The sequence below is a fragment of the Microcaecilia unicolor genome, chromosome 2 (assembly GCF_901765095.1).
Source record: "Microcaecilia unicolor chromosome 2, aMicUni1.1, whole genome shotgun sequence".
Lineage (NCBI taxonomy): Eukaryota > Metazoa > Chordata > Amphibia > Gymnophiona > Siphonopidae > Microcaecilia > Microcaecilia unicolor.
The window spans coordinates 383,631,610-383,658,779 of record NC_044032.1 but is presented as its reverse complement, the minus strand read 5'-3'; the positions used below and the strand labels follow the sequence as shown (position 1 = coordinate 383,658,779).

Below are 27,170 nucleotides of genomic sequence, written 5' to 3'. Positions count from 1 at the left end.
TATTTCCTGTTCGAAAATGGCTGTGAGATGGACGTTTTTTTTAAATGTCCCAATTCTGACTTGAATGTCCTTTCAAGAATGTCCCTCAAAGTGTCATAAAATGAGATCTTTTACACAAAGAAATGCATTTATCATGGCCTTTCGGTGCTAACCGCTTATATTTTTTGGAAAATGCAGTCTTCAGACCCGTACACAGTACTGTAAATGAGATTTCACTAGCAAGACTTATACAGAGGCATTGTCACCTTTTTATCCTGCTGGTCATTCCTCTCCCTATGTACCTAAGCATTGTTCTGGCTTATGCCATCTCCTTTTCTACCTGTTTGGCCACCTAAGCAAGGAGTAGGAAAGGTAGGCTCCTCCAAGAAACCGGGGTAGACGTTTATTGTAAATCAAACCTTTATTCCAAGTAAAACAGTGAAAAACTCGACTCGACACAGCTGTGTTTTGGCGCTAAAAAGCGCCTTCCTCAGGAGTCTCATAGTGTACAGTTGATTTTGTATATTCTATTATCTGTGATATATCGATGTTATGTAATACCGAATATGGGTTTTATCCCCCTGAGCCAGTGATGGCCAGCGTTTCGATTAACAGCTTCAGGATCCCAGAGCAATTTTCAATCACCTTAAGATCATCACATATGATCACACCTAAGTTCGGCTCCTCTTTTGTTCACAGAATTACTTTACTCCCTAAAACTGCCACTCACTCAAGATTTTCTACCCCAAATGCAAAACCCTGCATAATTTTAGCATTAAATCTTAGCTGCCAAATTCAAGCAGCGTCACCCAGAGGGAACTACCATATTCCCGGGAAGAGCCCAAACAGCAATATGGGGCACACCACAAAATGACAACCACTCGCTAGAAGTTTGAATGCAACGAAGGGTAAAAAAAGAAACCAAGAAACACAGAAATCCAAATAAACGCTGTCATGAAACGCCTAGCCACCTGCCTGGGGCTACCCCACAGCCACTTAGAAAGTGTATCCCCAGAACAGTTCAGGTCTGCATGCACCTGCCGCTTGTGCTCTACACTAGCAGCCTCCTCCCACCGACTGGGTCACAACCACCTCTGGCAAGTCTCCTGCTCTCAAAATATCCTCAGTGATTTCTAGGTTACTGGAGGCCACATTCCCAGTGGTCCCACAGTTCCCAGAAAAACTCACAGACCCAACACACAAACTACTAGGATTCTTAGTCAGTCCAAACAAGCAGAGGCAATAAACTATAATGTTTATTGTCATGCAAAAAATTAGTACAATGAATAGAAACAGTGCAATCAGCAAATAGTAACAGATAGCTGAAATATGGATCAATTATAACACTAATTAAAGATTTGTTTACTATCTAAATAGTACCTGGGGAGATCAGGACATATAACTGCTCTCAAGTTATCAAACATAACTTTTCACAGGGCCTCAGCAAAGAGATCCTAGTATATCCTAGATGACATTGAGCTCCTGGGCCACACAGAGCCCACAACAACAAGTTTTAAAAATAGCTGGCCACATCACTGCAGGTTACCTCTTATCTATGTTAACTAAAGAAGGAACGGTCAGTTCTCTGTAACAGCTTCAAACATAAACATACACCACCTGCTGGCCAAACTAGAGAAATACATTTCAAGAAATAATTAATACAAGTTACAGGCTTAAAACCGTTTTGTCACACCTCCCTCCTTAAGAGAGAGACCCCGGACTGTGACCTCTACAGACCGCAGATCAAATCTCGACAGTCTAATGTAAGGGCGGTTCTTGCTCTTCTTTTCTGGAGAGTCACTCAGCATTGCCATGTTCACTGCCTTTCCGGTGTTGTATGGTGAAGTTGTACATCTGCAGGAACAGGCTGCACTGGAGTAGATTTCAATTCTCTCCTGAGATTCTCTTAAGCCAGACCAACAGATTGTGATCTGTGATGACAGTAAAATCTCACCCATACAGATACAGTTGCAATTTCTTAAGGGCCCACACTAATGCCAGACACTCTTTTTCAATAGTGGCATAGGCTACCTCTCTGTCAAGGAGCTTGCGACTCAGATACACAATGGGGTGCCCCTCCCCATTGCTATTCACTTGACTGAGTACAGCCCCAATGCCATATGCTGAGGCATCAGTCTGTACCACAAATCTTTGATGGTAATCAGGTGCAACTAGTACTGGATTGGTAGTTAAAGCTGTCTTTAATTTTTGGAAGCTAGCTTCACATTCTGGTGACTAGGTAACGATCGTGGTAGTTTCTTTTTAGCCAAGTCAGTCATGGGCTTGGCTATAGTGCTGTAGTAAGGCACAAACTTCCTGTAATACCCCATTGTTCCAAGAAGGGCCAATACTTGCTTTTTAGTTTGGGGAGTGGACCAATTTTGTACAGCTTCCACCTTAGCTGGTTCAGGCTTCAGCTGTCCATCTCCCATTCTGTGCCCTAAATATTGCACTTCTGCCACCCCCATCTGACATTTGCTGGGTTTTATAGTCAGGCGGGCCTCCCTGATCCGATCCAGTACTCAACTCAAATGGATCAGTTGGTCATCCCAAGTTTGACTGTACACAGCAATGTCATCAAGATAAGCCCTAGTATGCTCCTAGAGTCCATCTAACAGACAATTCACCAAGGATTGAAATGTACCAGGGGCATTTTTCATTCCAAAAGGCATCACAGTAAATTAATACAGACCAAATGGGGTAATAAATGCTGATCACTGTTGAGCAGCAGCTGTTAGGGGAATGTGTCAGTAACCTTGGCTAAGGTCCACTGTAGTCAGGTAATGGACCCCAGCTAAGTGGTCTAGCAACTCGTCTATTCAGGGCATCAGATAGGCATCAATAAATTCATTAAAATCCGCCTCAGCCAATTCGCCAGAATTTTAAGCTCTACATTTATAAGGGAAATCGGCCTATACGAGCCAAGCAATAACAGGTCTTTCTACGGTTTCGGCAACACCACTATCCGAGTCATGTTTAACTCCAGGGGAATAGCCTCTTTCTCAATCATAACACTAAAAACATTCACTAAGGGTGGCACCATCTCATCACCTAACAATCTGTAGAATTCCATCTGCAGCCTGTCGTCCCCTGGAGCTTTCATAAGTGGACTTTGCTTGCCCAGTAATTTTAATATGATGTTATGATCAATGACATTGAATGTGCTGGGCATTGTGAAATTGGAGAATGATAATTTTCTTCCCTGCACTTATTTCTCTTTTAAACTTGGATACAAGGGTTGTGACTACTGTTTCTGTACTATCACTTTGCCTCCTGAAACCTGATTATGATTTATGTAACAGAGAGAAGTGAGAGAGGTATTTCATCAGTTGTTTGGCTATTAGACCTTCCATAAATAGAGAGAATGATGCAACAGGTCTATAATTTGATATATCACTTTTCTTAACTATAGGAGTTTTGGGAATGGGGATGAGCATGATATTGCCTTTTTCCTCAAGGAAGACACAGCATGAAGGATAGAAATTTTTGAAAGAGGTTTATGAATTGCTCTTGGGCCACTGTTAAGATATAACTTGGTATACACCTAGAGTACAATGTGAGGAAGAGTATCTTCATAAGAGCGACCTGACCCGAATGTCGTGGGAAGGCTGAAACAAGACCATACTCTATTTGCTTTATGCAAATAAACATAAATATAAATAAATATGCAATAGTTGATTAATACAAAATGAGAAGTTCTCGACCTCATTCTTTCTACTCCTTTACCCCCATTTATTAAGTCGTGCTAGAAGCTGCTGTGCCCTAATGCTGACACAGCTCATTCACTTTGAATGGGCTGTGTTGGCATTGCCACCTGACTTGGGGGTAAGAGAGGTGCAGGTCTTAGTATTATCCCTAAGAAGGAAACTTTCCTTCTAAACTTTTTGAGTATCACTCACAAACACACTGAACTAGCCCCCAAATACTCTACTAATCACCCTTCCCTTTTTCAGATCAAATGAGGGAATTTTTCAAAAATCATCACTGATGCAGCCTGCTGCTGAAAAAATGCTCTGCTTATCTATTTAAACATATCTATCAGATTTCTCTGGCATGATCTGCCCATGTGTATGCTTCCTGTGCATTTGTGTACTATAGCACTTAGGCGGGCAATTAAAGAATAACATTTTGCACATTTACATGTATAATTGCTGCTTTTCTGTGCATTTATGTGCACAAGGAGTGCGTAATCTTGAGTGCCTGGTTATAGAATTGCCTTTCACATATTCATTTACATGCGTACTTGTCACCTAACTTTAAGCAGCTCTTTATAGAGGGTAATTCAATAAAGATGCATCTATGATGTGCCTTTTTGGGTCTATTCTATAAAGAAAAGTGGGCATTTACTTCTCTTTATAGAATACTAGCATAGCATGCCAAACTTGTATCTATGTTTTAGGAACTAACTGGTCATTTTCAGCGGCGCTAGCTGGTTAAGTGCTGCTGAAAATGACTGGTTAGCCCAAAACAAGCAATTTAATGAGTCAGGAGTCACTTCTAGCTGGTTAAATCACTTTGAATATTGACCCCATGAATGCTAGTCATCTACTATGATGTCTCCTTTCTTTTCAAATAAATAATGCTGCAGTGCAATCCATAGCAAAGTACAAAAGGCTAGTGGTCTCAAGTCTGTCTTGGGTGACCCCCAGTTAGTTGAGTTTTTAAGGAGATGCACAATGAATATGCATGAGACAGATTTATATTTACTATCTCACTGCATGAAAATTTATTTCCTGTATATTCACCACAGATATCTGACTGACTAGGGAGTATACCAAGACCAGTCTGGGAACTAGCGGGCCAGAAAAAGGTCTCTCTCGAGAAATTGAGCAGTGTCTAAAAAATAATATACATGTTTTTCTCATCCTCCCAGGAAATAACCAAATACACTCTGAATCAGTCTGAATATTTTTTTTATTTTTCTGCACTATGTGATAAAAGGGTAATGTTGGTTAAATACTAGGTATGCTCACAAGGAAAAAATATGTTTCATTCTTGATTCGACTGGCCATTTTCCCAGTTTTTGGACATTTTTTTCAGTTCATTTCAGATATCTGTACAAACCAACTTTGTGCACATTAATTTAATTTTTTTGGCACTAACATTCTTAAATTGCACTAACATATGGAATCCGTGCTAACAAATGTACATCCCTGCTGAAAATCTCCAGATCCTCAGCTCAGGAATTCTGTAGACTAGAAAGTGGGGTGAAGTAGTTAGACATCTATTTTGTGACTAGATAAAATCTGGACAATACAGCAACACCTGTCTATAATCAGTCACTGAACAGTAATTTGACTTGTTTTTAAGAGCAAATGTTTAAAAAGCTACCATAGTTTGTAGGAACACCACAAGCTAAGAATATCGCTTGCCTTGATTTGGCTGCAGAGGTACAGTGACGTTGAACACAACTTTATCACTGGAACTCTCCAAGGCCGAGAAGGAGAGAGCATCTGGGTTAATCACCGTCAAACGATCTTCCAGTGCCTACAAAATATAAAGTTTACAGTGCATAACCAAAGACATTCTTCAGAGATATGCAAAGGGGCCTTTGCTGTGCTCGTTAATGTAGAAAAGCTTAACATTTATTTGTTTCTTTTACAGAAGGTAAGGTGTCTGAGATCTTTATTTTCTTCAAGCACAAATCAATAGGGATTATTCTAATAATCATGAACAGGAAAGTTTTCTTCTTAACATAGCAATAGTGACACACTGTGAACACAACCCAAATGAGAAAGAAGGGCCATGCCTCTGTCTCAGCCTTACGGTCATATGGAGGGAAGATCCAGGAGAGAGTCTTGGAGCCCCAGGAATCTGTGGTAAAATGCCAATATTGAAGACATGACTGTCCAGCCGACTCTGTGGGTTGGCTCCATTGGATACCTGTAAGCATATGATATTGACAATGAATGAGCTAAGATGAAAAATGACATTGAATATACACACAAGATGAGGCAATTTGGATTTGATTGGAAAAGTGACCTGCAATTCAGGAGAACTCATTGGATGGAAATTCAAACTCTATCTGCTACCCACTCTCTGCAAGGATCACGGTCAAGCTACTTTATATCTCTGTGTTTCTATTTCCCAAAGGAGTAATTACATACCTGGTAATTTCCTTTTCGTCAATCCAGCCAGACCAGTGCAGATGCGTGGGTTTTGCCCCTCTACCAGCAGATGGAGACAGAGAACATAAAATGCTGACACCATCCCAAACAGGATGGGCTACAAGCCTCCAGTATTCATATCCCTAAGCCCAGTAGCCCCCTTAACCCCTCTGGCACTATCCACACAACCAGGAACCTTCACAGTAACCTCTCTGGAGAGCAGGGACTCTAAGCTACTTATATCTGAAAAAAAAACTGCAAGTAGTTCTTCAAACAGCAAAACGACCAAACAGCAAAAAAATCACGCAGACTTCACTTTCTTTACTCTAGTCCTTCCCACTAGTCCATCAACTTAGCAGATGGAGATAGAGAACTGAAAACTGAGCTGAGACATATCTCTCTTGGCATCCAGACCAGCTCCTCAGTATTTCCATAAACAAGCAGTAAGAAGAAACTCAGAATAAACACAACCTTAAGTAACTTGCTAACCTAAAACTAACCAGACAAGCAAACGTGTGGACCTCTCACATCTCTGGACAACTTGTAAAGTACAAGAGATATGCAGGAAGCACCATGCAAGGTGACAGTCATTATTTTGCCCATTACTTCGTATTAACTAAACTTCTCAGAAACCTCGGGTGGGCTTCTGGAATAGTGGGAAGGACTAGAGGAAATATAATTATCAGGTAAAACCTAATTTCACCTTCCATTAGATAGATTCCCACTATTCCAGAACCAGTGGGATCTTGACACCACTGCCCTGAGGACCGAAGCCCAAAAACTGGCTTCAGAGTGTGCTGCAATGTTCACCCAGTAGGGCTTGACAAAGGTATGCCACGTCAACTACGTCACCGCCTTGCAACTATCCACTGCCCAGTATGTCATTGCCCAGTATGTCACTGTACATCTCATTGAATGAGCCCACAAGCCCTGAGGAGCCTACTTCACCGCAAGCAAACACGTTGACGCGATAGTGTTCTTCAGCCATCTAGCAATTGTGGGCTTGGAAGCCATGAGGACAAGCCTCTGTTTACAAAAAAGCACAAAGAGTGCATCCAAACTGTTAAACTGATTTGTGACTTCCAACTATCTAATGAGGACTCCATGCACATTGAGAAGCTTCAAGGAAGAATACTAAGCCTCTTCGTCTTCTCTGTGAAAGGACAGAAGCTCCACAGATTGGTTGAGATGAAATGCTGATAGCACTTTCGTAAGAAAGGAAGGAACCATGTACAGAGAGACCTCCGCATCTGAAAAGCGAAGAAAGAGATCCCGACAAGAGAGAAACTAAAGCTTCAAAACCCTATGTGCCAAAGCAACAGCCATCAAGAACATTGTCTTTAGTGTAAGATCTTTCAAGGAGGCCTTCCAGAGTGGCTCAAAAGGAGGCTTCTGAAGAGTCCGAAAGACTAAACTAAGGTGAAACACCAGAAACAGCGTGCAACACCGAGGCTGCAAGTGACCCACTCCCCACAAGAATCGAATGATATCCTAGTGAGCCACACAAGATGTCTTCTGTAGTCGGTCCCTGAAACAGGCAAAAGCCAAACCTGAACTTTTAGAGAATCAAATGCCAATACTTTCTGAAGATTTGCTTGGCTAAATGCTAGGATGTGAGTGATATGAGCAGAGAAGGGAGATAGTTTGCGCTTAGAATACCGGCCCTCACACATCCTCCATATCTTTGCATATACCATCGATATAGAGTGTTTCTGAGCCTGAAGCAGGGTAGCATTGACCAAATCAGAATAAACTTTTTGTCTCATCCGAGCCCTTTCAACAGTCAAACCGTAAGACCAAAGGGGAGCAGATCCTCCATGAGCACCGGGCCTTGCTTCAGTAGACTATGTACCTGCAGAAGACGGAGAGGACTCCTGTCCAGCAATCAAATCAGGTCTGTGTACCACTGTGGCCAATCTGTGGCACAAGAATTATTCAACCCCAGTGTAATGCGACCCTTTTCAACACGTGGCCTACCATGGGCCAAGGAGGGAAGACATACAGTAGATGTGCTTCTGGCCAGGGCTGCAGTAGGGCATCAATCCACATCAAGCCCGGTTATTTACAACAGATGAAGAACTTGGGCTCTTTGGTATTCCAGTTTGTCACTTTCAAGTCCAGAAATGGAGAACCCCAACGGTTCACTCTCAGCTGAAACCCCTGGCTGGATATTTCTCATTCTCTGGGTCCAAGAAGTGTCTCCTGAGAAAGTCCACTTCCACATTCAAGAACCCAGCGATGAGAGCTGACAAGCAGAGAAGATTTTTCTCCACCAGCTCATGAAAGAGGTCACCTCCACTGCCATTAGACTGCGGGTCCCACCTTGCTTGTTGATATAAGCCACCGCCATCACATTTTGAAAGAAAACTCAGACTGGGGTCCCCGCCACAAAGGGAGCAAAGTTGTATAAGGCATTCCACACTGCCCTAAGCTCCAAGCAATTTACTGACCACTGAGATCCCTGTTCCATCCAGGTGCCCTGTGCCAGATGGATCTTGTAATGAGCTTCCCAATCTGACTTGCTGGTGTCTGTTCTCATCACTTCACATTGTGTTATTGGAAAGGGAGCTCTGATGGTCAAATTCCTGAGCGATAGAGCCTTTGCCCATGGCACCACATCTATCGCTGTCGTCATTGACTCCAGAACCTGGACACAGTCCCAGACCCTGGGCCTGACTGGACTGAGATGAATCTGTTGAACCAGCTTCGACCTCCTGTGCTCCTTGAGGCAGATCCTCTCCCATACTGTGTTGAATAGAACGCCCAGATACTCCAGCGTCTGCAATGAAGTTAGTCTGTTCCAGGGCCACCGAGAGACTGGGCCAGGCCCAGGACAAGGCCGCCCCCCGGGGCCCCCCTACCTGTGGTCGCCGGGCCCCCCTCCATCCACCACTGGGCCCTCTCTCCACCCCTGGGGCCACTGCACTGACCTTAAGCACCTCACCTTCGAAAGCGCAGCAACAAGCAGCGGCAGACCACTCCTTCCTTCCGTGTCCCGCCCTCGCGGAAGTTACGTCAGGCGAGGGCGGGACAAGGAAGGAAGGAGTGGTCTGCCGCTACTTGCTGCGCTTTCGAAGGTGAGGCGCTGAAGTTCAATGCCAGGGAGCAATGGAGAGCGGGCTGGACTGCAGCGGCGGCGCCGGGCCCCCCCCCCCGGAGGCCCGGGCAATTTTGTCCCCCCTGTCCCCCCTCTCGGCAGCCCTGGTCTGTTCTTCTTAAAATTGATCACCCAACCCAACAACTGCAGATGGACAACTTTGTCAATCGCTGCCACGCTGTCCGAATAGGACGATGCATGAATGAGCAAATTATCAAGATATGGGTGAACTCTCATTTCCTTGTGCTGAGGAAAGGATGCCACCCCCATCATAACTTTGCTAAACGTTCTTGGAGCTATGGCATAACTGAAGGGAAAAGCCCTGAACTGGAAGTGACAGCCCAGCACGGCAAAATATATAAACCTCTGATGTAGCGATCATATGGATATAGCCTTGAAATAGAGGGCAGTGAGAAACTCTCCTGCTTGAACTGAGGCTATGACTGCTCTTAGTATCTCCATGCGAATGCAGAACACTCGGAGGCAGCAGTTAAGACTTTTGAGAGCTAAGACTGGACGAAAGTTGCTTTCCTTCTCTGGGACAAAGAATTAGATGGAGTATTTGCCTTGTCCCTGTTCAGCCTGGAGAATAGGAACAATGGCCTGGAGCACGAGCAAGGAACTCCAATTTGTAACCTTCAGTATGAATATCCAGAATTAATTGGTCTGGCATGATTTTGGCCTACTCCTTCTGAAATTCCTGAATATGTCCTTCCACTAGAGGGAGACTGGACCAGCATCACTTCACTGCAAAGCTCTGGAGGCACTGGGCATTCTAGTTGACTGAGGACTTCCTGTGTGCACAAAAAGAAGACTGGCAAGCCTGAAAGTGGGACTTCTGATCATATTGTTGAGAAACAGGCTCGTACCGTCTGCTGTCTTGAAATCCAGATCGAGAGTCCCCTGAAGGCAGATATCCAGAGGCCTTCAGCTTATCTTCCAGCAACCGCTATGGCTTAAGTTTCCCCCAGTTCTTTCATCAAGTTACTGAGATCTTCTCCAAATAGCTACTTGTCCCAAAAGAGCAGTTTAACTAGACATGACTTTGATGCTGCATCTGCTGCCCAATGCCGGAACCAGAGTTGCAGACGAGTCGTGACAGCCAAAGACATACAGTGGGCTGTAAACCATAACACATCATAAATAGCATCTGCCAAGTAGGTCTACCCTGCTTCAAGCTGCCATCCACCTGCAGGAGATGGAAAATACTGAGAAGCTGGACTGGATGCCAAGAGAGATATGTCTCAGCTCAGTTTTCAGTCTTCTATCTCTACCTGCTGGTTGATAAACACAACTACTCACAGGTTATGGAATAGTGGGAAACTACGTAAGGGAACACGTGCTTACCTCAGCTTAAAATGCCTTATCGTGGGGCACACTCAGGTGTCCCGCGGTAATATTGGCATCAACAAGCACTACCCATGCAGTAAAAAACAGATTTTATTTTTTAGCACTGGAGGCATGCCTGAGTCAGAGGGTAAGCATGATCTGCATTAATCAGTGACAGTAGGGGCTCATGATCTAATGGCTACATGTTAATGGGAAAATCAGCATGTGGCCATTAATAGAAAAAAAGAAATTCAGCCATTTTACCCATGTGGAAAAATGGCCTTAGCACGCAGGAATGACCCATGCAAGCACGCACCAAGGCCACTTTTCACTGCAGTTTGGTAAAAGGGCCCCATGAACACATGGTAGGCTTTCCTCCCTCCCCCGTTGCCCATTTTCCCATTCCCATTAGCCACAGAGTATGGCCAGTATATGCAGTCAAGCACAAGGAAGTGGCTGTCACTGTACACTCCATAACCTGGAAATGAATGGGAGGGCAGTGAACAACATATCTTGGTATATAATTGTAATTATATGATATGTTTTGTGACTAACTCATCAATGCCCAACCAAAATTTCAATCTGTAACAAATATCAAAAATAACCATTGTGTACTTAACTTGTTCAATGGCACACAAATTTCCTCAATGGCATAAAGAAAATTTGTGCATTTTGGCTCCTACCTATCCTGATAAAGCCCTATCAAGTGAAACCTGGTGCCTGATTGATATTGGTGAAAATCAGCAAAAGCTTGACAAGTGAATGGTGAAGTTTTGTAACTTCTTGCTTGTAGGAAAGTTATTTTGATATCACAATTTGGGACATGGTACAAACAATGTGAAAGTGGAAAATGTTTTGGACAATGGATTTTGTGCAACAAGCTTTCTCCATCTGTCTTCTAGGTCAGTTTCTGTCTTCCTCTTCTTCTCGATACACCAGCTGGTCCCCATTTTAGTGCCATCTTGGGATGATAATGGTCTTCCATTCGTACAATGTGTCCTGTCAACTGGACTCTGCATTCGGTAACAATATCTTGTAATCTGCTGGAGTTACTTTTCCTTAGTATCTCATAATTTGTGATGTGATCTTGGCAAGTCACACCTAAGATTGTTGGAACTAGTTGCCACAGATAGATAATTATTGAAAAGAAATCAGATGAGGACCAAGTTAACTACACAATGGTTTTTCATTTGTTACATATTGAAATTTTGGTTGGGCAATGATGAGTTATACTTTTCACCATTTGTTTGTAGTTGGGCAATAAAAGGTTTTAAGCTGAACCCTTTTCTCCTCTTTTTCTAATATTATTTATTAAGGAATTCTTTTACCAAGATGTGCTAACAGATTTAGTGAATGCTAACCAATTACTGTGCTTCAAGTGCCATGCTGCTCATAGGTAGACAGTGGGCTGTGCAGCATTTAGCACGCGTTAAATCCATTAGTACACCTAAGTAAAAAGACCCCTAACTGTTCTATTGGTACTGGAGTAAATATATGCTTTGTTTTGCATTAATGATACAAAGTAAATTAAGAAGTTTTTTAAATTTGTTATGGTTTTTTTTTCCTATTGTTGAAATTTTTGTTATATTAATATATTATTGCTCCTGGCATTCAGTTACAGTGTTATGTTATGGCATTATAATAAAAAACCTTTTGGGTATAGATAAAACAAATTTTTCAGTTACTGTGAGGATTTCTTACTAGAGTATGAAGCCATAATCTCTCCCTGACATAACCCACTCCAAAACTCTGATCATATGTTGCAAAGGCTAATCTCATTCAGTACTTCCACTTTCCTGTTAGTGTTCTTGTCCTACTTTCTTTTGTTATTAGTTGTAAACTGCATTTTCTCCTTGACCTTCTGTAATTCAAGATGACGGGAGTATTTTAGGGTTAAGCTTTGAAGCTTTCATCTTTATAAAAGGATACTGGATTTTGCCACACTCAACCTTTTATAAACATTCACATTGGTGAACCTATATCAATGGATGGAAAGCTATCATTCGAAGTTGATCCCCTTAGAGGGGCAAAATGGAAAGATCGTCCAAGTACGAATTAGGGCGTTCTTACGATAACGTCCAAAAATAGACCTGTATAATGGAAAAATAGTGTGGGCGTTTTTCGACAATCGATTATCCCTGTAAGAAAACAATCAAATGACGAGCGCATAAGCGTGACTAAATTGGGCGCCCTAACACGGTCGACTATTGCAGGTGCAAACGACCAAATCACGTGGTGTGAAAAATAATGTACATAGGTGTATCGCAAGTACAATACATGTTGTTCATGCCATCTGGGTACGGAAATATATGAGGAACGCATATATGTGTCAACTACAGACATATCATGCTGCTCCACCCATACTTCCATCATATGTGCCCATCTGAATATCCGGATCTGCATGCACTGTACACCTACTGCTCCACCAAATCTTCCATCATATGTGCCCATCTGAATGTCCGGATCTGCATGCACTGTACACCTACTAAACATGCAGTAAATGCATATTGTGTATATGTGAAAAGGGTCGGGTGGGGTGCGTCATCTATATAAGGCACGTTTCACACTCCTGCAGGCATGTGCACGTCAAAGACGTCTATGCTTACGAGGGCGTCCACGTGCTGATAGGGGCCATATATGGAATGGTCATCCATATATGGAGCTGTGCATGAAACGACGTCCCTCACGCAAGGTCGTCTATATAAGGCACTTCTTTTCCAACACGTGGAAAAATGGCACAACGCAGGGAGCCAAATTTTGGAGAAGAGGAGAGCCTGCTGCTTGTCCGGCTCTGCCTAAGGCACCGCCATCGCCTTTTCATCCAGCACCACCACCTGCCCCCCAGGCTGCAGGCCATGCGAGCCTGGTCCCGTATCCGGGAAAGGCTAGAAAGGTAAGGTTATGGCCCAACCCCCCTCCCCTCCTGTACCTACACATATAACAGCTCCGTCATCAATGTTACCAGCAGTAACTGGAGTGTCCATGCAAGGATCATGAGTAATATAGGAACATGCACAATCACTAATAATTTGTATGTTATTTAAACGACCACCATTCCCACATCCCTACAAGAATGTATTTCGTTAGGTTACTATCGTCACTATGCTATTAGTGTTATGTGAAAATTTCGTTAGTTATGTGAAGGCCACATTTTCCAACCCCTCTTTGCAGCCAGTGGGTTACAACGCCTCCAAATAGTGCAAGCATGAGACCAATGAAACCTATACCATACTTTATAACATGGTCATGATAACACATATAAAGTAGTTTAACAAGCATACATTAGAATGTATACAAACGGTACTGTCTGGCCTCATGCCCACCTCTCTGCCATCATCTGCATAGGAACCAACTCGGTGGCTGCTGTGGGTGCTTCACCACCCCACCCCCAATATCAAATATGTATGGAGGGAGGGGTCATCTCCACTGGGGGTTCCACCCCCCAAAATGTTAAAAAGGTGGCTCCTATGATTCACTACCAATGGAGGTGCCCCCCCCCCCCAACACTGTAGACCCTCTCTCTCTGGTATGTGAATAGCAAATTAATGTGTGCAGAGGACAAAAAGGACCAACACCCCTGACCCCTGCTCTACAAACTTATATCTTACAGACGCTTTGGAGTCCACCGGGACCTCGAGTCCTTAAGGAGGCGGTTCCGGCGGGTGAGGCGGGAGAGGCCTGACCTCATCCGGGCGGTGCGAAGGCACCTCAGGGCTCGCCGTAAGTATTCAAAAACAGGACACCTGTACACATTACTACATACATTTCATGAATAAAGCAAATGTGTTGTACAATATCACTTCCCATGTGCCTAATAGCCACCTAGTAAGTAATACCATATCTGTCCCAGATCAAGGATGCAGGTTGCAGGGGTTCTCCCATGAGCATGCTTGCAACGTCCGACCATCCTCCCGAGATGAATGAGATGATATGCCACACTTTACTATTCCCCTTATTGTGGTGGCTGATTACTGTGTCCTGGTACAGCTGCCTGAGGCCCTACTTTTACTGCATGTTATGGCCTAAATCACATAAAAGAATTGTGCTCAACACCCTTCCCACTGCCCCCCCCCCCCCAACAACTGCCCATCAACCCCTCGTTGCATTTCACAATGCAAACATGCTGGTCAGCAATGAATTTGGTATGGCCACATGTCCTGCGTGGTGTGTGTCAGAGGAGGGTCCAGGGTTCTGTTTCATGTCATCTGATGCAGCTCATTCCCCATGGGCATAGGCTACGCCTTACCACACCCTGCCCCATGCCACCCAGCTACTGCACTATGCAAGCCATGGTGTATGCACTGATCTCAATCACACTCCTTTTACATACACAGGGCTCCACCAGCAGGAAAGTGAGCGCCAGGATGAGGAGGGCCACCACCCCCAGGAGGAGGAGGAGGAGGAGGAGGAGGAGGAAGAGCAGGAGGAGGGGCACATGGAGGAAGAGGAGGAGCAGGAGCCAGGCCAGGAGGCGGGCCACCAGCAAGAAGAGGAGGAGGAGGACTCGGAGGAGGGAGTCCTCATTATAGACCTGCATGAGGACCCCTCCCCACCTGCAGCACCATCGCCTGGCCCACCTCCATCCCCTGGGCCAGCTTCTGTGTCCCCTGGCCCACCTCCATCCCCTGGGCCAGCTTCTGTGTCCCCTGGCCCACCTCCATCCCCTGGGCCAGCTTCTGTGTCCCCTGGCCCACCTCCATCCCCTGGGCCATCATCCATGTCCCCTGGCCCACCTCCAGCCTTTGGGCCGGCGACTGTAGTGCGCCTCCTGCAGCAGCTGGTAGATGGCCAGCAGCAGATTATAGTTGGCCAGCACCAGCTGCTGCAGGAGGTGACAGCCCTACGGCAGGGCAATTAGCAGCTCCAGGGCCCACTAAGGGTACTGCTGGGGCTGCTCATTGCCCTGCTACAGAGGGCCTTACTAAGAGGGCGTGGCCGCCCTTAATTTAAATAGGGGGGCCTGTTGGTGTTGTGTGTGTGGGGGGAGGGAGGGAGGGAATTGTTGGGGTTGTGTGTGTGGGGGGAGGGAAATGTTGGGGGTTCTGTGGGGGGTGGGGGAGGGAATTGTTGGGGTGTGTGGGGAGTTGTGGGGGGGAGGAGGGCATTGTTGGGGTTATTTTGTAGGGGTGGGGGTGGGGATGGGGGCCAAATAAATTTTTGTTATAATATAACTATCAGGGTGTGTGTGTGTGTTTGTCTCCCTTGTGCATTACATATCACCAAATGGTGCTGTTGAGTTGAGAGGAAGGAGGCAGCAATATGCATAGCATTAAATGTGCTGTGTGAATGAGAAGGTGATGTATGTCTGAGAATGTTGGCCAGACAGAACGCCACCTGTTCATTCCAACCTGCATGGCCCATATGTGCAGGGGGGTTGGGCCGGGGAGGCTGGATGGATATTTGTGTTCATTAATAAAAATGGCCAGCCAGCATCTCTCTCTCCCTTCCTCCCTCCCTCCCCTCCACCATACTGACCCACAATACAGAGTGCCATCAATAAGAGATTAATAGTGTACCACGTGTGATCTGCCAGGTACACACTTCCACATAACTCCAGGTACCACATACAAAGTGTTTGCTGTCTGATGGACACATATCCTTACCCACAAGCCACATTGGTGGGGTGGGGGGGGGGGGGGCAAGAAGGACCTACAATACAAACAGCTGGCTCATATTTTCACATTGAATACATCAGCTATGGTATATAATGCTGAGGAGCAAAAGGGAAACAATGGGAAACCCAATAGATGGATGGTTACTTCATCACAGTTGCAATGTAATACTTGTGTTAGGGAAGGCCACAAATAAAAATGGTGCTCATTATTTGCAGGTGTGATCACACTTTCTCCAGTAGTCGATCAAGGTGTGTTACATTCAAGTATTCTGGGTTTGTGTCAAACTTTGTCGCTGAACTGACTTGCCTTAGGTGGGATTTGAACCAGCAACCTTATGATTATAAGGCTGGTGCTCTAACCAGTAGGCCACAGCAGCCATCAGGCTTTAGCCACCACCAGTTACTTTGGGTTGGTACCTGTACACACACCCCTTTCCCTCACCACCACGTCATAGGCCTCAGTGGCACTACCTGTAGCCACCTCGATCATTTTGTCCAGGCTACCGATTAAAAACAATGTAATGTGCATGTTCCCTACCCTACTACCTATGGAGCAATTTAGGAAGGTGGGTCCATAATGTGCTATACACATCCATTGCATTAATCATTCTCCCCTCCCCCGCCTATGGACCTTGAGAATGGGTGGCCACTTCATAAATGGGGACTGGGGTACACCACATAAACAAGGAAGATGGAAGCTACCGGGAACCAATACAGCACCTCCAACCGCTGGACCACACCACTGAGGACCTGCCAACCCCACAGTACAGTGCACAGGAACCTGGTGAAAACAGAGCTACCTAACATCTGACTCCAGACTACATACATACAGTGAATGCACACTCCTTGACTATGAGCACAAAGAGAAGAGGTGGCAGACAAATGAGAGCTTACCATGAACGTCTGTTTCAAGACTGTGTAGTGCGCCTTTTATCTTCTGGAACATTAGCTGCACATCTCCCTGATTGAAATGACTCTTACCGAGGGGTGCTTGATTTGGGGTGAGTGTAGCAAATTCGTGGCCCCCACACACTGCCTGCTACAACCAGGCAGAGAGAATGGGAGAAAGGAAGGGAGCATCAGGCGATGTGGAAGACAGGAAACGGAAGGCGTGGTGGCTGAGGGCCAACAATAATTTCCCCCCCCCCTAAATACACAGGTGTACCCAAGCATGCTAAGTGAGGGTAAAACCCTGTAACTGATTATTACGAACATCGGGCAAGGTCTCAGTGCAGGAAATGGCAGGTAAAATGGCAATGAAGAAAGGGAAGGCAGGTGGAGACGCCCATACTTATCTACTCATAATCGAAACCATGTGTTCCTAATCGCTATCTGAGCTGGGCACGCTTAGGAATTATGTGTATAATTGAAAAAGTAGCGCCCAAATCAGAAACGCCTATTCCCCCGTCTCAATGGGCGTTCTTGGCGCCTATATAAACGCCCACTCCGTATTTTCGAAAACCCCATTGGTACAATGCCACCACGCATGCCGCCGACCCGGAAGGGTAATTTTCTCGAGGCAGAGGTGGAGCTCCTGGTACAAGAAATTGTACAGCGGCACCGGAGTCTGTTTGCTCCCACAGGGCAGAGGCTGGCAGCAACAGTAAAGCAGCGGGAATGGGAGGCAGTACGGGACAGCCTGAATGCTGTCTTCCATGCTGGGAGAGACGTGGAGGACTGCAAGAGGAAGTGGCGGAAGCTGAGGAGGGATGTTCGGAGGAAGGCAGGGGCCAATCCCCCAGGCAATGATACTGCCAACCTTACACCCATCGAGCTGATGGTGTACTCCCTCCTACCCCAGGAGGGCATCCACGGGATTGGCTCCATGGACACCTCGGGCCAGGCTGAGGACTCGGGTAGGTGTTTCATTATGCAGTTGGGGTATCTGTTGTGCTGCAGTACACTTGTGTTATAGAAGTTGGGGTCAGGGGGAGGGAGGTGAGGAGTGGGGGGCAGGAGGAGGGAGGGAGGTGAGGAGTGGGGGGCAGGAGGAGGGAGGTAGGTGGGGGTGGGGGTGGGGGTGGGAGTATCTCTGGCTGTCTTTCTGTATATTAACAGGCCACCTTTATGATGCTGTTGTGACCTGGTAACCCCTACTCACTAGCTCTCTACCCTTACTCCCTATCCCTACCATTGTCATTGGGTTTCCTCTTACTTGTCCTGTGTGCCCATATTTATAGAATTAATTGTAAGCTCTATTTGAGTAGTGGTAGTGGTCATGTGTGTTATAGGAGCAAGCAGACAGGGTGGGTGCTGTGTGTGTGTGTGAGCACCCCCAATATTGAGGAAAGATCATGTAGCTGTGCAGGGAGGAGTGTTGGTCACTGGGCTTAGCACCCCCAATACTACTTTCCAGTTGGCTCCTATGGGTGTGTGTAGGTTACTACTGTGGCAGAACTCTGGGGGCCGTCCTTCCCTACTACTCCCTCCTATTTTCCCATTTTACCAAACTGTGCCTAGTTCCTCCTGTGACCTCTGTGCTCTACTGAGTGTGGGCCACATGCATTCAACTGAAGGAGCCTGTAATGGGGGTCATAAAGCAGTTCTATGCAGTTTAGCAAGTCAGTAGTAACACAACACATGCTGCAATGTTGTTCAATTTAACAATTATACAACTAACAGCTTGTGCACAACGTTGTGAGTGGTGTCCTTCTCTTGGCTGCTCATCCACCACCTCTACCCAGCTGCCTGCGGGCCTCTCTCTTTTGTACCCGTGTCAATTCCATTTCTCCTCACCATCTCTTTGCTGGGTCATCAGGTTGGGGGACATACCAATGTATATGAATGCTGAAAGACAAAAGTGGGTTATTTGCACCAACACTATTCCTCACTCTTGTGCTATACAGGTGAAGACTCAGAGGAGGCTGGCCCTAGTGGCCTGCAAGGCCAACGCCCTACACCATCCGTCCAGCCTCAACCTCCACAGCCTGCAGCACCAGCAGTCCAGCCTCCACCACCTGCACCAGCTGTGCATCCTCCGCGTCCACCACCACCTGCACCAGCTGTCCAGCCTCTACCACCACCAGCTGTCCAGCCTCTGCCAGCACCACCACCACCACCTGCACCGGCTGTCCAGCCTCTGCCAGCACCACCACCACCACCTGCACCGGCTGTCCAGCCTCTGCCAGCACCACCACCACCACCTGCACCAGCTGTCCAGCCTCTGCCACCACCACCACCACCACCTGCACCAGCTGTCCAGGCTCTGCCACCACCACCACCACCTGCACCAGCAGAGGCCGCACCTCCAGCACCGGAGGACTTTGGTGAGGAGGAGGAGGGCCCAGCTCCCCGCCAGAGGCCATCCGCCCAAAGGAGGAAACTCCTGCGGCTGGCCACGGAACTACTCCGCCACAACGTGCGCTTGGAGGAGTACCGCCAGCAGAAACTGGAGCTGCAGCGCCAAGCACTGGAGGCACAGCAGCGAGCACACCAAGAACTCCTCCAGGCGCAACGTGAAGGCCACCAGGAGGTGCTCCAGCAACTGAGACGGCTGGAGCAGAGCATCCAACACCTGCACCCTCAGGGCACCGCGCCTACTCCAGCCCCCGTGCTGCTGGAGCAGCCCCTGCCATCAACCTCCTCCTCCACTGACCACCAGCAACCACCAGCTAAGAGGTGGGCATTGCGCTCCTCAGCCTCCGCACCCACTCCTGCTTCTCCCATTCTGGGTCCTGTGGCCAGACCACTACAACCAAGAAGGTGGCCCGATTTCCACGGTGCAGCCGAAGCCGCAGGCTGCCGTGGGGATAGGGAGGAGGACACTGGGAGCAGCAGCTCCGAAGAGGGGGAAGAGACTTCCCGTGCAGCACCAGCTGCAAAGGAAGGGCGTGGGAGGGGTAGGAGGGGACGGGGGAAGGGAAGGGGAAAATGATGGGACATGCTGTAGGGTGAGGGTTGGTGGGAGGGGGGTGGGTGTGGGAGGGGGGGTGGTGGTGGTGGTGGTGGGGTTGACCAAACACATATGCACTGTATGTAAAAAATAAATGCTCACTTACATTCACCTAAAACTTGTTTCAATGAGTCTTTGTCTTGCTCTTACGCCAAGCTGGTAGGCATTGAGCTCTGCTCTGTGGGCTGGGGGTGGAGGGGGCTCCTCTTCCAGCTCATCTGGGGCCTCTTCTGGTGGTGGCTGTGGCTCCTCTGGGAGAGGCTGTCCTCTGCGCTGGGCCAAATTGTGTAACATACAGCACGCCACAAAGATCTTGGCCACCTTTTCTGGACTGTAGAGCAGCTCTCCTCCAGACCGGTCCAGACAGCGGAAGCGGTTTTTCAATAAACCAAAGGTGCGCTCAATGATCCCCCGGGTGCTGCGATGTTTCCTGTTGTAGGTTTCTTCTGGCCCTGGTTGTGGGTGGATCAGGGGGGTCATGAGCCATGTCCTCTGCGGGTAGCCTCGGTCACCTTTGCAGAAAAGCAGAATGAGATAGATGAGTGTGTATCGCTTGGAGCAGGTACAGGGGGGGGGCGGGGGGATTTGGATAGTGGGTTGTGGTGGAGGAAGCCAGGGCGGAGGGTTGCCCAGTGGAGGAGGTCTAGTATGGGTGGTACATGCATGTTGCACTTACCTAGTAGCCATCCACCAATGAACTCCCCTTGCTCGAACCTGCGGAAGATGCCCGAGTGCTGTAGGATGTAGGCATCGTGGCTGGAGCCGGGGTACCTGGCACACACGTCTAATATCTCCCCCTGGGCATCACATACAACTTGCATGTTCATAGAATGAAATGCCTTCCTATTTCTGTAGGTGGCTTCGTGTGCCCGGGGGGGTCTGAGGGCTACGTGTGTGCAGTCTATCACACCGATGACCGAGGGGAATCTAGCAACAGCATAGAAGGCGGCCATGTTGTTGTGCAGAGCCTGGGGGGTGGTGGGGAAAGTGATGTAGTGTGAGGTGTGAGTTATGAAGGCATCCAGGAACTGGGTGAGACAGTGTGAAATAGAAGCCTGGGTGAGGCCTGTGTTAGCAGCTAATACGGATTGAAAACTGCCAGTGGCCAGGACAGAGAGAGCAGAAGTGATTTTGAGGTGGGCAGGGATGGGGTTATTCCTACGTGTCTGGGGCTGAAGGAGGGGTTTCAGCTGCTCACACAGCTGACGAATGGTGGCCCTATCAAACCTGAACCTTGTTAGACACTGCTGGTCAGTGAGTTGTAGGAAGGTGGTGCGGGGCCTAAACACTCGGGGCCGTGAATACCTCCTGCGGTGGGTGGCCTCTTCGTGTAGCATGAATGCCACAAGTGCATTAAGTGCATCCATATCCCCACCACCAGTGCAAGTATTAGGACTAGTAGTCAAACAGCAACACACACAGATCTGTCACTTCCAGCCACTACGCCCCTCTGGCCACTCACTCGCCAAACAGTACAGGCACACAGAGACAAACGGAGGTCAGGGAATACAGTATACACGTGGGAAGAGTGAATGGGGAGGGATAGGGGGAGGGGAAGGGGGCGATGGAGCAAAGGAGTAGGAGTAAGGAACGGTGAAAGGGTAAGACACAAAAAGAGGCAGGGCACACAGACGACCGTCACAGGTACTCAACACGCTCGGCTTTCTCTCTGCAACCACCACTTCAGCTCTTCCACCAACAATATCGCCACTCTCCAACTACACACAATCGCTAATGGGTCTAAAGACGCTTTCCCCCTTGCTCTGGTCGCTTTTATTTCGGGTCCATCATATTACGCCCATCTTCCCGCTCAACCAGAGCCCTTTCGCTATTCGTTATACGTTGTACCCGTCCACGTCGTATCACCGCCCCTAACACGCCCCCGACACGCCTCTTATTTGGGCGTTTTTACGTCCACGTACGAGCGACACGGACGCACTGAAACATTGCTTTCGATTATATGGATTTACTCGTTTTTGTGAGATTAACGTCCATCTCCCGATTTAGGTCGGCTCTTGGGCGTTTTTCTCGTTCGATTATAAGCAGGTTAGTGCCCTTTTTTTTGTTGGGATTGCCCTTGAATTGGCAGCTGCCTGACTCTGCCAGGCTGTAGGACACAAAATAGATCTCTTGCTTCCATGCTTTAGAACCAACCCATAATTCTTGCTCTACACACAAGTAAAACTGGAAGCATTTTGGAATCCTGAACTAGAGCAGCTCTGCTGAACAAGCATTACTTCTAAAATGGCACACACAAGCTCTTGTGTGCATGGACTGACTGGCTATCCACCTTATAATTGAAAGAGAAAAACGCCTAGATTTCAACCCAAATCGGGAGATAGACGTTTATCTCACAAAAACGAATAAATCGGTATAATGGAAAGCCGATTTTGGACGTTTTTAACTGCACTCCATCGCGGAAGCGTACAAAGTTGACGGGGGCGTCGGAGGCATGGCGAAGGTGGAACTGGGGCGTGGTTATTGGCCGAGGAGAGATGGGCGCCTTTCGCAGATAATGGAAAAAAGTATGCGGCTGAGGGGAGATATGATAGAAGTGTATAAAATAATGAGTGGAATGGATTGGGTGGATGTGAAGCGACTGTTCACGCTATCCAAAAATACTAGGACTAGAGGGCATGAGTTGAAGCTACAGTGTGGTAAATTTAAAACGAATCGGAGAAAATATTTCTTCACCCAACGTGTAATTAGACTCTGGAATTCGTTGCCGGAGAACGTGGTACGGGCGGTTAGCTTGACGGAGTTTAAAAAGGGGTTAGATAGATTCCTAAAGGACAAGTCCATAGACCGCTATTAAATGGACTTGGAAAAATTCCGCATTTTTAGGTATAACTTGTCTGGAATGTTTTTACGTTTGGGGAGCGTGCCAGGTGCCCTTGACCTGGATTGGCCACTGTCGGTGACAGGATGCTGGGCTAGATGGACCTTTGGTCTTTCCCAGTATGGCACTACTTATGTACTTATGTACTTATTTAGGGCACTTTTCCTGGACCCTGTTTTTTCACGAATAAGGCCCCCAAAAGTGCCCTAAATGACCAGATGACCACCAGAGGGAATCGGGGATGACCTCCCCTGACTCCCCCAGTGGTCACTAACCCCCTCCCACCACAAAACATGATGTTTCACAAATTTTTATTTTCACCCTCAAATGTCATACCCACCTCCCTGGCAGCAGTATGCAGGTCCCTGGAGCAGTTGTTAGGGGTGCAGTGGACTTCAGGCAGGTGGACTCAGGCCCATCCCCCCCTACCTGTTACAATTGTGCTGCTTAATGCTTAGTCGTCCAACCCCCCCAAACCCACTGTACCCACATGTAGGTGCCCCCCTTCACCCCTTAGGGCTATAGTAATGGTGTAGACTTGTGGGCAGTGGGTTTTGAGGGGGATTTGGGGAGGTTCAACACACAAGGGAAAGGTGCTATGCACCTGGGAGCTCTTTTACCTTTTTTTTTTTTTTTTTGTAAAAGTGCCCCCTAGGGTGCCCGGTTGGTGTCCTGGCATGTGAGGGGGACCAGTGCACTACGACTCCTGGCCCCTCCCACGAACAAATGCCTTGGATTTATTCGTTTTTGAGCTGGGCGCTTTCATTTTCCATTATCACTGAAAAACAAAAATGCCCAGCTCACAAATTGTCGAATAAAACATGGACGTCTATTTTTTTCGAAAATACGGTTCGGTCCGCCCCTTCACGGACCCGTTCTCGGAGATAAACGCCCATGGAGATAGACGTTTTCGTTCAATTATGCCCCTCCACATGTCATCTCTGTGTTGATTCCTGCTCCCCAGAGGAAACCTGTACTTCAGCCTAGATACAATTCCCGTACTACTGCCATGAATTTTCAAAATTAATAGGAAGAAAGACTCAGGGATAAGATGGCATCCTGAGAGGAAGTGTGTGGCGTGAGCTCCCACCCATCTCTCTACATTTCCTTTTCGGTCTTCGTTATGCCAAAGAGGAGAGGGAAAACCAAGAAAAAAGCACAGCGAAGGTGACAAGATGGATGACACCAAACAAACTTCTAGTGACTCAGAAAAAAGTTCACAGCAAGAGTTTATTCTTAAAAAACTGGACTCGACACGAGTCGTGTTTTGGCCGTTCAGGCCTGCATCAGGAGTCCCTGTATGGCAAAGTGCTATTGGTTCTCATAAGGAGAGTCTTGTGCAAACACTGGATTTCTCTAACAACACCTTAGGAAAATGGAGAAAGAAAACTTCTGAGCTTCTTGATGAGAATGTGAGAGGAGAGGGAAGCAGCGTTTGTTTCCTGCCACATCCATGTCTCCTTCAAAGGGCCTAATGAACCATTACGCTGTTCCATCTATGTCATCTGGAATGATTGCCTTGCCTGTGGCACGACAATCAAGAGGTGAACAGTTCTCCCCGTTTGAGGTCGACATTACATTCAACCCAAAAGTTCAGAGTCCATCCCTGATGCCAGCATCTGAAAGCCATAAGCAGTGAATGCTCATAATACCTGTTCAGGCAATGGAGAGCCTTTTAGAAGGACCTGCCCAGCCAAGTGAGATGCCTGTCCTGGTGCTCCTTCTGTAGCAGCCCAGATGTCTAGAGGCACTGTGGCTGGAAAAGCAACGGGGACTGTAGCTGATTCAGATGAAGGTCTCTCACAACCCTTCCTCCAGAAGCCTGTGGATATAACTTTGAATTCTCTGTGGGATGCTATGGCTGGTTTAGAGGCATCTTTGTCTCAAAAACTTTTAGTGGTTTCTCAGTATTTTTCTGGTGACTCAGAATGGGTTACAGCAATATACTGCCTTGATGAAGGATAATAAAATTTTACATCGTAAAGTTGAAAATGTAGATATCATTATAAGGTGTTACGCATTAAGGTTTAATTTTCTTAAGGTTTCCACTGAAGCACCTCTAGATACTTTTAAAAAATATCTTACTGAAATACTTAAGATTCCAGAAAATTATTATCATCCAGTTTCAAGAATTTATTTTGCTCTACCTTATTAAAGAAAGAAATGGATCAGCCATTAGAGCAGTGGTTCCTAAACTTTTTCGGTTTGTTTAGTGTCCATGCAATTATTCACAGCGCCCTCTCTTGCCCCGCCACACATTTCACCCCCCCCCCACCACCACCACCATCACGCATTCTTTTAGTATTCCCCTGCCACGCATTCATGTAGTATTCTTGGAAACTTGTGTCTATTTATCACAGGACTTAAACCTTCATATCAAATAAATCAGAACTGGTTTGAATTCTATCTGCTTTACAAAATGTGGAACTCTGTCCAAAGACAGAGCAGGAATGTCATGTCCATGTAACAAGAAGCAATGCATGTAATCCTTAAGCATGCTCAAATGGAAAAAAGCTGTTTTTAGTTGAAAGACACAAGCTGTACATTCAAGATCATTTTAAGTCCGCATTTCTCAAACTGTGCTCCTTCAGTCTTTTCTCCAACTCCTGTATGCCAGGACCCTGGTTATCATATGTTAACTCTGCTCTCCCTCCGGCCATGGGTCAGGTCCTTCTTCCTGTCACAGTACTTCCTATGACAGGAAGAAGGCAGAGCAGAGTTAATGCGTTAACACATGATAACCCAGGTCTCAGCACACAGGAGCAGGAGACCAATCAGTGTGCGCTTATTATACATCTCCTTCCATGGCAACCCTGTGAGTTTGCCGTAGCACACAGTTTGGGAAACACTGCACTCAAGGGTGCCACTAATTTGGATGCTTCATTTGATCTTTTGGATTTAACTCAAGTGATAGAAATTGATGTGACAGATACTAAACCTACAACTTTGTGACTTTTGTGTTGGACCTAGACTGTGATTGGGTTCTAAGACTCTTGTTCCACCATCGTGACTCACTGTCCTTGGATATAAAATGTGGGCTTTCCTGGATGTGGCGAGAGTGACACAGAAGCGTCGCCAGCAATTTTTGATCTTAAGACTGTAATTAGGAGCTCATTTTTTACCTTATTTATCCATGCAAGTGTGTTGTTATGCTTAATTCTGTTAAATATGACTTGAAATCCTTTTTGGATTCTAAATCACTTGCTATGGTCACTCGTCCTTCTCTAGCTGCATAGTTTAATTGTATAATTTAATTTTACAACTATGTCTTTAATGTACAGATCTGCCTTTTTCTGTTACAAGATTTGATTATCTTGGAATTTTTTATATAACGTTATAAATAAAAAGTTTTAAAAAAAGGAAGAAAGACTCCAGACATTGGACTGGACCAAGCGATAAGTAGCAAAATAATACACCACCAAGAAAGAGGGCCCAGCTGCAGTAATGAAACAAGAGTTGTGTACATCACAAACCTACAAAAGGTAAACTTCAGCTTCCTGATCATATGCCCCCTCATTCTATAATTTGGTGCTCAAATTTACAAGCAGGTAAGCGCACACTTGTACGCATAAGTGCTAGTTGAGTGCATAGAGCTGTTTTACATGCACAACTTGCCTAACAAGTAAATACAAGGGGGTGCTGACAGTAGAGGGGCATGAGTGGGTAAAACATTTACACGAGTAATTTATGGACTACTGTAAGTTACACACGAGTGGCACATTTAGGCGCATCCACTTGCACCTGGCTGATGCGATGTCATAAGTGAGTGCACCTAAATGTAGACACGTAAATGCCAAGTTACACTTGCATTCTATAATGGAATCTTGGCATCAAAATGCTGTTATAGTATTAGCGCTTAGCTGCTGCATCTGTGTGCCTTACTTGTGGTGCCCAATTATAGAATTACTCCCCTAGGACCAGATTCAATATATGACGCCTAAAGAAATTGGTGCCGACAAAAAAAACGCGCTTAGCACTATTCTATAAACCTCTCCTAATTTTAGGTGCGGTTTATAGAATATGGTTAGCGTCCACCCTGCGGCTAAAATTTAGGTGCGATCATTTATGACAAGTAAAACCTGGTGTAAATGCCAGCGCCTAACTTAGGCATGAATTGGGTATATTCTATAACAGTGTATGTAATTTTTAGGAATGGCCATGGCCCACCCATTCCCCCCATGGTCACGTCCCCTTTAGAGATCCACATATTAGAATTTACGTGCACCACTTTACAGAATATGCTCAGCTGCACGCGTAAATTCTAATTAGTGCCAGTTAGTGCCGATAATTGCTTGTTAGTGGCCAATTATTGG

General features: G+C 46.4%; 1 protein-coding gene across 1 annotated transcript in view; it reads right to left on the bottom strand.

Moving 5' to 3' along the window:
- Positions 1–27,170, bottom strand: part of FRAS1 (Fraser extracellular matrix complex subunit 1) — a 689,426-nt gene that overhangs the window by 173,744 nt on the left and 488,512 nt on the right. The window contains 2 exon segments of the mRNA XM_030190549.1: positions 5,352–5,466; positions 5,746–5,862. Of these exon segments, the coding sequence (XP_030046409.1) occupies positions 5,352–5,466; positions 5,746–5,862 (232 nt within the window).